This window comes from Ceratotherium simum, chromosome 18, assembly GCF_057802395.1.
Source record: "Ceratotherium simum simum isolate JZ-2026a chromosome 18, ASM5780239v1, whole genome shotgun sequence".
Classification (NCBI taxonomy): domain Eukaryota; kingdom Metazoa; phylum Chordata; class Mammalia; order Perissodactyla; family Rhinocerotidae; genus Ceratotherium; species Ceratotherium simum.
The window spans coordinates 28493589-28507001 of NC_141917.1; the positions used below are offsets into that span (position 1 = coordinate 28493589).

The 13413-nt window shown below is 37.7% G+C and overlaps 1 protein-coding gene and 1 long non-coding RNA gene across 2 annotated transcripts; one reads left to right on the forward strand and one right to left on the reverse strand.

The window, feature by feature from the left end:
• Positions 1–20: 20 nt before the first annotated feature.
• Positions 21–10052, forward strand: BRIX1 (biogenesis of ribosomes BRX1). The gene is made up of 10 exons (XM_004422719.3): positions 21–213; positions 3138–3249; positions 4571–4614; positions 6658–6728; positions 7246–7295; positions 7396–7469; positions 7634–7684; positions 7827–7928; positions 9223–9351; positions 9597–10052. Exons 1-10 carry the CDS (start codon positions 55–57, stop codon positions 9864–9866), a joined length of 1062 nt encoding a protein of 353 aa, XP_004422776.2. The 5' UTR covers positions 21–54; the 3' UTR covers positions 9867–10052.
• LOC147914601 (uncharacterized) lies at positions 9894–13297 on the reverse strand. The gene is made up of 3 exons (XR_015555094.1): positions 13063–13297; positions 10961–12711; positions 9894–10341 (listed from the first exon to the last, which is right to left on the reverse strand). It is a non-coding gene; the product is annotated as an uncharacterized LOC147914601 (long non-coding RNA).
• Positions 13298–13413: the final 116 nt, after the last annotated feature.

The following is a 13413-nucleotide window of genomic DNA, read 5'->3' on the forward strand; positions in this document are numbered from 1 at the left end:
GGGAGCGAGCGGCAGAGCCGGAAGGAAGGCCCGGAGAGAAGGGCTTGAGGCAAGATGGCGGCGGCCAAGAGGAAGCGGCGTGGAGGCCTGGCGGTTCAGGCGAAGAAGCCAAAAAGAAACGAAAAAGATGCCACGCCGCCAGCTAAGCGGCGCGATATGGCAGAGGAGACGGAGGAGGAAGACAGAGACCGTATCCCAGGTCCCGTTTGCAAGGTAGAGAGGGCCACCCTCGGGTTACACCTGCGGCCGCGGCTCCACGCGCCTTCCCTGGGGCCCCATGCGTGATTACGGCTCTGCTGATTTCGGAGTTGCCTCAGTGTTAGGGAGGTCGGTCTTAGTTCTCCTAGTTGGATTGGCCCCCGCGTTTACATCCAATCTTCGTGCACGTGGCCGCCTTCCTGGAGGCGGCTGGCTGAGCAACGGGGCGGGCTTCAGAGCGCTTATCGGCTCACAGGGAAGCGACGTAGGGGGTACTCAGGTCCAGTGTTCTGTCTTCTAGTTACACCTTTTTTTTTTTTCCTTTTGAGGGCATTACTTTTCCTTAAAGTTATTTCTCGCTATTGGGTATATTTGTTCCAGTGATTAGTATCGTCAGTCAGGGATCTTGAAGCTTTGTTATGCGGTTCTTTAAAAAGATGCTGTCCTTGGGACAGTGACTTTGGCTTGTTTGATCAGGTCTTTAACTCTCAAGTGATAATGAAAGCTAGACTAGATGGCACGAGCTCTCGTTGTAGTCAACAAACTTTTAATGTGCCAGGCACTATACGAAGTTAGGTTTGTTCTGGCTTTGGGATTGAAAACGAGAACGTAACCTTTTCCTTCTGAAATGTCGGAGTTTAGAAGGAAGCTAAGAATTCACGTATGTCGATGGTTTTTATTCAAGAGAAGGTGGACGCAAGTTACTGTACCTAAGTTTCATTCAACTGAAAGCACCTTAAGCTAGATCGAATACGGTGGAGACAAGGATGACCTTAATTTGTTAATTTCTGTGTGCCCCGCGCTTGGCATAGTACTCTAGCACATAGTAGATGGTAAATCAATGACCCTGTGTGGTTTGGTGGCAAGCACTAGGAAAGGAGCCAGTTCTGAGGATTGAAAGATGAGTTTAAATTCTAGCCCTGCTGTTAATTAACAGTGATATTTCGAGCTCTTTTCTCATCTGCAAATTAAGAGAAAAACGTGATTTACTTTTTGTGAAGAAGAAGCTGGACTTCTAGTAAATTTTCAGTAAGTGTTAGTGCTCTCACTCTTCCCATAAGGAGCTAGAAAGAAATATGATAGTATCCATGATCTGAGTTTTAATATGAGAAATTCTATGGAAGTGCAGAAGATAGAGATTACTTTTACCCTAGAATAATCAGGTAAGGGATCATGAGGGATTTACCCTTTGAACTGGATCTCAAAGTAAGAGCAGAATTTCGATATTCAGAAATGAGAGAACAATACAAGGGAGAGGGAGAAAAAACGAGTAGAATGTGTTGGAGTGGAGGAAGTGCTGACAATCTAAAAAATAGAGCCAGATTGGCTCAAGTGTAGGGTTGATTTGGGGCAATGGCGAGGTAAAAACATAAATGTATTTTAGAATCCATTGTTAAAGCTATGTCATTTTGGAGTTTGTTTAGAAAACCCTGGCAGGTTAAGGATGTGATTGGAGCAGTGCTGTAAAAAGATTAAGCTGGTGCTAGTCTGCCATATCTATTGGAGGAGCTCCTGTTTGGGAAGGCTAGCTATTTAGGAGATTTAAGATTATATGGATCTGAGGGAGGGCACTGCGAGTATGAAAGGATTAAGAGTTGTTGCAAAGAGGGGCCGGCCAGGTGGCGCAAGCGGTTAAGTGCGCGCGCTCTGCTGCGGCGCCCGGGGTTCGCTGGCCCGGATCCCGGGCGCGCAGCGACGCACCGCTTGGCAAGCTATGCTGTGGTGGTGTCCCGTATAAAGTGGAGGAAGATGGACACAGACTTTAGCCCAGAGCCAGTCTTCCTCAGCAAAAAGGAGGATTATCAGATGTTAGCTCAGGGCTGATCTTCCTCACCAAAAAAAAAAAAAAAAAAGAGTTCTTGCAAAGAGAAATTGACACGTTGACACAATGATATGGGAGAATAAGGGCAAATGGAAGATTCGACGCCTGGGGGCCTGAAATGAGGAAATGAGGGTAACATCTTCAGAAAAAGAAATAGTAAACAAATTTACTGGATTTAAGGTTTGGTATTCCCGAGTTGAATTTGAGGTGTTAAGTCAAATACTTGGATTATTAGTGCTGGAGGGAGTTCCTTACCTTTCTGTAGAGTTGACATTTGAAACTATGGAAATGATTGTGAGAACTGTCCTGGAGAGAACAGAAATAAAAGAAGGCTCAGAAAGAATCTTTAGAGTCAGAAGGAGGAATTGGAGAGATTGAAGAAGAAAAACCAAAAAGGAAGGAAGTCAAGGAGAGCATTTCTGGGTGGCAGCCGTGGTCAGTGAATACTACTGAGATATTAAAGGGGTCAGGATTGTTTGGCTTGCTACCTGGAGGCTTTTTATGAAGCTATTGTGTCTCTCTGCTTACCTTATATAAAAGGAGTTAATTTTTCCATAGGTGGTGTTATTTCATTAGAACCAAGAGCTATTTTTAGCTTGCTCCTTCTTTAGATAAGAAATCTAAATTTTGTCTGTAACATAAGATAAAATGGAGACTTTTAAAAGTTTCCTTCCTTGCGTCATCACATGATATTTTGCCACTTATGTCCTATGTGACAGACATGTTGTGGTTGTCTAAATAAGGGTTTCATGCTGTTCATGCCTCCATGTCTTTATTGATTTGCTTGTTTGTTGACTATCTTCCCACATAAGGACAGTGCCTGGCTCCTGTAGGAACCTAGTAAATATTAAATTAATATTAAAGTTCTGTTGTGCAAGGATTATTGAATGAGTAGTCCATTCTGATTTCAGGAGTGGAAAGATTCTCTGTAGAGTGAAACATCTCAGTTCCCCGAATTACACACGTGGGGGAAGAGGCAGAGTTATAGCTGTGGTCTTGATACACTAGAGGGTGGTGGGGTATTTAAAAAGCTAGATACTTTTAAAACTATCTTTAAAAAAACAAGATAGGTTCAATATGAGATTTTAAAATCTTTTAACATTTTCTTTTTCTTTAGGGCAAGTGGAAAAATAAGGAACGGATTCTCATCTTTTCTTCTAGAGGAATAAATTTCAGAACAAGACATTTAATGCAAGACTTGAGAACCTTGATGCCTCATTCTAAAGCAGGTGCCTTTATATCTTATACTTTAAACATTTAGGGCCGGCCCCATGGCTTAGCGGTTAAGTGTGCGCGCTCCGCTGCTGGCGGCCCGGGTTCGGATCCCGGGCTCGCACCGACGCACTGCTTCTTCGGCCATGCTGAGGCCGCGTCCCACGTACAGCAACTAGAAGGATGTGCAGCTATGACACACAACTATCTACTGGGGCTTTGGGGGAAAAATAAATAAATAAATTACAAAAAGAAAAATTTTAAACATTTATATTTATAAACTTGCCTATTTATATATTTCCACTTCACATCATACTTTATTTGTTCAACTTTGTCAGGCAAAGAACCACGATGCCTCGGAAATTTATCTTTTCAGTGCCGAGATTTTTCCAATTAACATTTTCTTAGAAATTCTTTGCAAAATTGATTAAAATTCTCTTCACTTCCTTAAACAGATATCCTAATATTATCGAAACATTTCTTGAAGGTCTGGAAATGCCTTTGTTGTAATGCTTTTGGAGATCGTGAACTGGTTTGTCCTTCTAAATGATTCAGGACTGCCGTGTATTGCTTTCTGCATTTTTTTTAAAAAGTGTTCTTGTTAGAAAATTAATGGACCTGGAGTAGGATTTGAAGCATCTTTAAGTTGGGGCCTCAGCCTACTTCTAAATGCCAAGCTATTCTTCTTAGCAATGAGGTATCTTACAGGCAAGTGAGGAACGTCTAGTTGGAAGTGTAGAACTGTGGCGTTGCTCTCATGCAGCTGTTTTTGTGCTTGTGTTGGGAGGTGCTTGTGGTTTTAATTCTAGGTGATAGCTTAGTTCTTTAGACCAGTGTTTCTCAAACTGGGGTCTGCTTTTATATCTTCACATCTCTGAAACTAATAAGAGAAATCTTAATATATCATTTTTTTCTGTGATAGTCTAAAACTAATTTTTTATCAGTTTTCTTTGACAACTATGATTCAGAATTGAAAGAAATATTCCTCAATTCAAATTTTCTTCAGTGAGTGTTCCTTAAACTGGAGTCCTAGAACATAGTTTTTGGTTTGTGAGAATGTTTCCATTTTTGAAAGGGATTCATGGAATATGTGAAGTCTGAGAAACACTGCTTAGATCATAGTTTATAATTCTTGAGGACTATTTTTTAATCACTCATTTTTACATTTAAAAAGAAGAGGTCATGTGTTTTCAGGTCTAACCATTTTGAAAATTAATAAAATCTCATTTATACTAAAGATTATAAAAACACTTAATTTGCTAGAAAGGTTGTGTGATTTGATTGAAGTAGCTTTGAAATCTTTCGTTTACTTGCTTTTTCTTTTTTTTCTTTTTATAGATACTAAAATGGATCGTAAAGATAAGTTATTTGTGATTAACGAGGTAATTTTAGAAAGTAATTAAAGTAAAATATTCTAGGAACACTATTTAGAAACAAAATATTTTGGAACACTAAAGATAGTTTATATAAAAAATAAGTCAGTTATTCAGTGACTTTTATATTGCTTTGTAAAACATACTCAGACAAATTTTATTAACTCTTCAATAATCTGCCTTCTAAATTTTTATAGTACTCACTGTTTGTATCTCATAGTTTAGTGCTTCAGTATATATTATTTCTTGATCATTCTTATATTTGTCTTGTCTCAACAAGCATATTGAAATTTCCTGATGACGGATTATATCTCATTCGTTTTCTCAGTATGTCTAGTACAGTGATAAATTCATAGTAGGTACTCATAAAAAGCTATTAATGTGTATAAAATAAGATAAAGAAAACCTGTTACATATTCCCCAAACCCCACATTGTAAAAGTATTTTGCGAGTATTAAAAGTGATGTATGTGGTGTTTGCTCTTAAGGTATTACAAACTAGGAATAGGTTAAATTTTCAAAGTATTGTTGAAGGTACTAAACTTACATGTTAAAGCAAATTTTTAAAAACTTAGAATTGTTTTAAGATAATTCTCTTTAGAACTGTTTGGTGGTTACCAGGGGCAAGGGGGTTGAGGGTTGGGCACAAGGGGTGAAGGGAGGCATTTATATGGTGACTGACAAACAATAATGTACAACTAAAATTTCACCATGTTATTAACTATTAAGACATCAGTTTAAAAAAAAGATAATTCTCTTTAGCTATATATGAAAGGCTTCTTTTATTCATTTAGCACAAATTTTTGAACCTCAGCTATATGATGTCATTATTCTATATGCTGTGGAAATGGTGTTTAACAAAACAATGCCCCATTATCATGGAGCTTACATTCTAATGGGGGAGACAGGCCACAAACAAGTATTGTAATTTCAAGGGAGGATGGGAGAAATAAAACAGGGTATGGGTTTCCACAACTGAGGCTTCACTGGAAAACAACCTACTTAGTGTTGTTGTGTTTAGTCTAAGACCAGTAAGAAATAAAACATTGGACCTAAGAATTTTTTAACTTATTAGGTTTCAAGTCTCAAGTAGTTTAGAGTTTATGAATACTATATTAGATAGTTTATGAATACTACAGCAATACAGGTCTTCATTCCTATATTGCTTTATATATTTCTCAAGTATGAGTTTTAAACTTTCAAGACGTTGAAGTTTAATTCAGCTTGAAATAGGTTTTGTATACTTCTGCCTTTCACCAATTTCTTAGTGATTTTGTAGAACCAAATCACAGAAATGATAATACAGATGAGGAGGAAAAGACTTAAATTTTTTGAGCTTAAAATCAAAAAGCCAAAGAGTTAAAAATCATAACTGTTATAAAGATATCTTTGGTTCTATGAGGACTATATTTTCCTAAGATTGGTGAGGCTAATTGTAGTGTGCTTTATCCCTAGGGCATTTATTTTCAGCCTTTATAGTTTGTACACGGGACTGATCAGAAGAAGAGGTTCCCAGTAATAAGAAGTGAGGCCAGTTACTTTCAAATGCTAGGCCAAGGGACTGGCCCGGTGGCATAGCGGTTAAGTTCGCGCACTCCACTTCAGCAGCCTGGGGTTCGCAGGTTTGATCCTGGGCGCGGACTGACGGACCACTTGTCAAGCCATGCTGTGGCGGTATCCCATATAAAGTAAAGGAAGATGGGCACGGGTGTTAGCCCAGGGCCAATCTTCCTTGACAAAAAGAGGACAATTGGCATTGGATGTTAGCTCAGGGCTAATCTTCCTCACACACACAAAAAAAATACTAGGCCAAAAAGAATAGATGCTTCCACCAAATATGTGGGCAGAGCATCTAGTTTACCTTGGGCAGAATACCTAAGAGGAACTTGAAAGTTTTTTTTCTGTGAATACATAAATTTATCTAGATTTAGACCTTTGTAGCCTATTAACCTACTTAAGTATTTTTAGAGGAATCTAGATATTAATTGCATTGAATTGCTATAGTTCTCATTTTTGTTATCTATTTCATTTGTCTATACTTTGCTTCATTTAGGTTTGTGAAATGAAAAACTGCAATAAGTGTATTTATTTTGAAGCTAAGAAAAAGCAGGATCTCTATATGTGGTAAGAGAATTATTAATTAAGATTTGGGTGGAAATTGTTCTTTTAAATGGATTTATTCTTTGTACGTCTTAGGTTATAGACTCCTTTCAGTCTTTTATGTAAAGAGATAGGGCCAGGGCCGGCCCCGTGGCTTAGCGGTTAAGTGTGCGCGCTCCGCTGCTGGCGGCCCGGGTTCGGATCCCGGGCGCGCACCGACGCACCGCTTCTCCGGCCATGCTGAGGCCGCGTGCCACATACAGCAACTAGAAGGATGTGCAGCTACGACATACAACTATCTACTGGGGCTTTGGGGAAAAATAAATAAATAAATAAAAATCTTTAAAAAAAAAAAAAAAGAGATAGGGCCAGAGAATGAAGCAAACTCACTTGGTTTCACAAAAGTTGAAACCTTTAAAGAAAATTAAATATATGAATATTATGAGCATATGATGGTGTCTTTTAAACTGTGAAAAGGTAGTAAGCATTTACTATGTTCTAAATTCTAATTAGTTGAAAAACCTTCCTTCATATTTTTCAGGCTTTCAAATTCACCTCATGGACCATCTGCTAAATTCCTTGTTCAAAATAGTAAGTTGACTCAACTTAAAATTTTTTTATGAGAAAATTGAAGTAATCTTTTGGGATAATTGTGCCAAAGTTATAACTATTTTTGTTGTTATTTTTCTAGTTCATACCCTAGCTGAACTAAAGATGACTGGAAACTGTTTGAGAGGTTCTCGGCCCCTTTTGTCTTTTGACCCTGTAAGTTTCTCATTTAATGTATGAGATCTAACTTTCTTAGTCTGCATGGTTGTTTTTTAGTGGATATGGTTATATAATTCAATTTAGTTAACATTAAAAAAACAAATAATTTTAAACAAAACAGTCTGCTGTTGTCAAATAATGTGTTTGCTTTATTTTTATAGGCTTTTAATGAATTACCACATTATGCTTTGTTAAAAGAACTCTTAATTCAGGTAAATATTTTTTCTGGAAAAGACTTTTGGTAATATGTTATAAATGAATGTCTTCCTTTGGACTTTTTGTTAATTTAGCTATCTAAAACACATGTGATATGCTGTAGAATAAGGAACTGATGTATTTTTTTTTTTTAACCAGATCTTTAGTACACCACGGTATCATCCCAAAAGCCAACCATTTGTGGACCATGTGTTTACTTTCACCATTTTGGATAATAGGATATGGTTTCGGAATTTTCAGGTTAGCATTAATTAATTTTTAATTATACTTTGAAATAAATAAGGATATGTAAGTGTTTGTAGAAACAGAGTAATAAGTCCTTTTGTTTTAAGTACCTTTCTTTTCCCCACAGACTAGCAGTAAATAACTACTATCTCATGTCTTAAGTGATCTCTGCCTACTTCTTTTCATGGCTATCAGTTGATATAGAGTGTGAGTTTTCTAACATGCCACTATATGTAGTCAGTAAAATATAAGTTTCTCTCCTAAGAGGTTAGAATCTGTCTGCGGCGAGGGGAGGTTAAGACTTAGAAAAACATAACCCCTGTAGAAGGCATTCAGTAAGGACTATTAGATGAGTCATAATAGTGACTCATTCAGGAGGAGAGGTGATTCTGGAAATCTTGAAGCAGGAGTTTGGCAGAATAATAAGTCTGCAGAGAAGTGGTGAGGTGGAAGAGAACAGCAAGATAAAATTTCAGACAGTGTATGAAGTAAACTGGGCTCTTTTCTGTATGTTATATTGGATACCTTGTAATGTGAGTTAAACATGCCTCCTTCTTAACCTCTGAGGGCAGATACACCTGAACCAACAGGTTAATATTTGTAGTTCAGAAGTGCCACAATCAGTATCTATTAAAAAATAAATTTGGCCATGTATCCTTTTACATACCTTTTAATCTAATTTGAATTAGATTTATAAAAACAATTTAGGGGTTGATTTAAATTTTAAAAGGGTTCCCCATAGGGCACTTTAATACAATTTGTTATAGTGGTGACAGTTTAAAAAATTCATTTAACCACAGCTTTTCAAGAATATGTGCATTGTGAGAAGCAGATACAGACCAAATTGGAATTACTCAAATTTATTTTATTTTTATGCTGAGGAAGAGTCGCCCTGAGCTAACATCTGTTGCCAATCTTCCTCTTTTTTGTATGTGAGCCACTGCCACAGCATGGCCACTGACAGATGAGTGGTGTAGGTCCATTCCTGGGAACTGAACCTGGGCTGCCAAAGCAGAGCTCACCAAACTTAACCCCTAGACCACTGAACTTAACCACTAGGCCACGGGGGCTGGCCCAAGATTACTCGATTTTAAAAGAACACACTGAAAAACCATTTGTGTTTTCCCATGACAACTACCTGTAACTAGTAATATATTTCAGAAAATATTGATGATTTGGCACTTGCCAAGTTTCACTTCCACCTTTATTGATTATCAGTTCTTTTAAACACATTTGTAATGAGGTTATAGCTAGTATACCTTTTAGGAATAGTATATCCAAACCAAAATGAAATTTTTTTTTATTAAAGATCATAGAAGAAGATGCTGCTCTTGTAGAAATAGGACCTCGTTTTGTCTTAAATCTCATAAAGATTTTCCAGGGAAGTTTTGGAGGACCAACTTTATATGAAAATCCTCACTACCAGTCACCAAACATGGTAAGCTGTTTTTGTTGTTGGGTCGTCCTTTATATCTTGGAACTCGTTGCCAAAATAACTGTCAAGTAATTATTGTTCTGTTAACTGTGAAACTGAATTTGGTTTTTGCCCTGTACAGTCTTGCAAATTACTACTTTTTTAAATGACACAGGGTGAAGGTAAATAGGGTTCCTAAGTGAATGTCCTTGCCATATATAAAATGTTTACTTTTATTTCAAAAGCATTGAATATTTTTTTGTTTCTAGCATCGGCGTATCATAAGATCCATCACAGCTACAAAATACAGAGAGAAACAGCAAGTGAAAGATGTGCAGAAACTGAGAAAGAAAGAACCAAAGACTATTCTTCCACATGATCCCACTGCAGATGTTTTTGTTACACCAGCTGAGGAAAAACCGATAGAAATACAGTGGGTAAAACCAGAGCCAAAAGTCGACTTGAAAGCAAGAAAGAAAAGGATTTACAAAAGGCAAAGAAAAATGAAACAGAAGATGAGCAGTGGGAATACAAAATGAATCAATGGATAACTAACTTGTTTTCAGTTATTTTATATTTATTTTGTATTACATGTGTAAATACTTTTATTATCTAGGACTGTCTTATATTTCATTAGTGTGGCATTTAAAAGAAAGAAAAATTAAAATCTTGTGGCTTCAGTGGTATCTATGTTTTTCTAAATAAAATATCACCAGAACTCGTCAGTTAATTTCTGTTTTTCTCTTCAAAGCTTGTATGGTATTACTAAAAATTTAGCACATTTAAAGTTTAGGCTTGCCCTCTTGGATTAAAATTTGGGGTTTAGAAAACTGAAGTTTGAACACATTTATTGGGTCCTTATTACTCGTAAGGCAAAGCATCAGGCACTTGGAGAGCGTAGTTTCGGGTGGTGAAGTGGGTAGACTGGTGGATGGGAAAGCATCTTGGTGTGGGTCCTTGAGTGACCAGTTAATGAGGCCTCAGAACAGTGAATCTCTGATCTTGTTTTCTCACCTGGAAAAAGAATACAATAAAAATTTTTAGGTTTTGAGAATCCAATGAGTTAATGTGTTGAAAGCATTTTGTAGATTACAAATTTAATTTAGAAACGGTGGGTATAAATTACTGATTAAATTCATAGTAAAAGGAAGAAAAGTGGGATAGTTCTTAGCCCCAGAACATTTGAATTTCTCCCCTTACAAAAGAACTTTATTTGAAGCAAATGTCCTGGGGGTGGATTAGTAACAAGGAAGGACAAGATTCTGGGTGCCAGTGGCACCCAGACAGGTAGGTGGCTGCTGAGGAGATGGGCAGGTAGATATACCATACATACATAACTAATAAAATTGGATCATGGATGTGGTGATTTGTCATCACTTTATTTCATATTAAATCATTTTCCTATGTCTTTGTTGTATATATTATATGATTAATTGCACAGTATTCCACTCTATACCATAGCTATATAATCAGTCTCGGATATTTCAGTTTTATTTTTTTTTCTGGTATAGGTGTTGCAGCAAACGTTTTTATAAGTAAATTATTTTGTACACTAGTGGTTTCCTATAAGTGGAACTCAGGTCAAAAGTTATGAACATTAAGACATTTTGTTTATTCCTCTAAATAATTGTACCTCTTGGGTCAGCCCCGTGGCTTAGCGGTTAAGTGTGCGCACTCCCCTGCTGGCGGCCTGGGTTCGGATCCCGGCGTGCACCGAGGCACCGCTTCTCCGGCCATGCTGGGGCCGCGTCCCACGTACAGCAACTAGAAGGCTGTGCAACTATGACATACAACTATCTACTGGGGCTTTGGGGGAAAATAAATAATTAAAATAAAACCTTTAAAAAAATAAATAAATATTGTACCTCAGAGGTTAGAGTGTTCATTTCCTTGTACCCCTGTCAATGGTGAAATATGTTAGTTTGATAGGTAAAAAAATGAGTACTCTTTTTTGGCTAGGTATTGGTTTTTCTTTTGTGACTGATGCAAAGTATCAGAGATATCAAAGGTATCAAAAGATACTGTCGTAGATATCTTTTACTAATTTGTAAGAGCTCTTTTATATAGAAAGGTTATTCTAGATGTCTTTTTTAGTTTATCACTTGCATTTTATGTCTCTATGTAGGCGGGATAAATTTCTATTTCATTTTTTCTTAGTTTTTTGCTAAGAAAGGCCTTGAGTGTATAATTAGGCTACTTTATCTTGAAATAGTCTAAATTAGGATAGTCTAAATTAGGATAGTTGAAATCTTCTAAATTATGCAGGTAATTCAGGTCAAAGTTTCACTTGAAATACTTTTATGTGGCTAATGAAAGCCAAATCTGGTTAAGTGTGGAAAAAAGAAAGCCATTACTTAAGCAATTGAATATAACCTTGGATGAAAATAAGCTGTATTTAGGATTTGTTTTTAAACGCCCACATCTCAAGAGGTTAATTATAGGTTATAAACATGAACTGGATCAACAAGTTGTGAGTTTGAATGAAGACCTAAACTTTTAATAGTTTTTGCTGTGTCCAGCATACCAACTTAAAGGTCCAATCCACAGTGTGGAGTTTTAGTGGGATTTCCATTTAACAATTTTGATTATCAGTTTCCATGTACAGATATTTTCTATCCCAAATTACTTCCCTTTCATAGTCATTTATATGGATACTTCATTTGAATGAGAATTCCTCATTTCCCAAGTCCATGTTCATTTAGAAGTCAACCTGTTTAATGAAGATGTCCTTTAGATAGAAATTTATAGACAATGTAATTGTCTATAAATCTTAGAGGCAAAAATAAATCCCTCTTCCCTCAGGAGGAAAACGAGGCAAGTGACTCGAGGTTGTAAGCAAAACCAGATGTAGTTGGAGGAAGAAAGAAGTCCTTTTCTTTGTCACTTTTTGCCTTTTCCCTCCCGCCCCCCATTCCATTCTCAGATGGGGAAAGGTCCCATTTTTCCCTACACTCAAATTTCTCAGTCCCTATTCATCACCAATTTACAAATGAATTAAGGCCATATAGCATCTTCCTTCTTTGGAAAAAAGGCAGGTGTATGAATTTTGAGTAGCCAGTTGGTTGGACAGTGGTGTGTGGAGAAACTTGAGGTTTAGAATTGGTTTGTTTTGATTGTGCAGGGGGCAGGATGTTAGGGAAGAAAGGGACAACCTTCCTAAACTTTGAGTACCCCAACCCCATACGATAGAGGTTTGTTACCAACAGAGCCAAACTTTCTCTCTTTGACAATACATGGTTGGCAAATATAACCTACACCTAACTGATATATGTAAACATTCCACAGTACAGTGAAATATATTGGTGTATTGATGCATTTTAACAATTAGGATACTATTTTGATACCTTATCAAATTGTTTGGAACAGTTCTATAGATCATCCTTCCTGTAATACAGTGTATTGGTTAGATCAAAAGAAACCTACTGGTTAAATACTATGCCTTAATTGCATTCTTAACCTAAACCAATCTTAGAAATGTAGGATTAGAGGCCAGAAAGTTAGAATTAAAGAGTGTTGGACAAATGGGTCAGCACAATTTCACCCACATTGGTGGTAAAACCAATGTGGTAAAACCACCACATTGGTGGTATGTCGTTTTAAAATGTGTCGGTGCTTCCCTCAAATCGTTTCATTTTATCTGATTTACTGTTATTTCTCATGCATATTGGTCAAGATGAGCAATAACACAGATCTCATTAAGCGGCAGCTGAAGAGAATTGAAAAGAGTTGAAAAACCTGGTGTTCGTCCAACGGAATCCTGCCATTGGTTAGTTGGGGAGGCTTGAGCAAACCACTTGACTACTTCGAGCCTGAGTTGCCTCATCTGTAAAAATGGGGCTGAACTGAGAAATTATGATCAGAACCACAAGATGTCTTCCAGAATCTTCTCTCATCAAACTCCTACCACAGCCCTCGGGTGGGCTGCCCAGTTGGTGCTACGCTCACTGACCGCCCTCTGTGCCCCTCACAATGAAACCCACCGCGGCCCCGCCTCCCACCTGCCTTGGCCCCGCCGCGGCCCCGCCTCCCACCCGCCGCGGTCCCGCCTCCCACCCGCCGCGGCCCCGCCTCCCACCCGCCGCGGCC

Coding starts and splice junctions, on each gene's coding strand:
- BRIX1 (XM_004422719.3), top strand. CDS start 55: ATGGCGGCGGCCAAGAGGAAGCGGCGTGGAGGCCTGGCGGTTCAGGCG. Junction 214..3,137: donor TCCCAGGTCCCGTTTGCAAG/GTAGAGAGGGCC, acceptor CTTTTTCTTTAG/GGCAAGTGGAAAAATAAGGA. Junction 3,250..4,570: donor GATGCCTCATTCTAAAGCAG/GTGCCTTTATAT, acceptor TTCTTTTTATAG/ATACTAAAATGGATCGTAAA.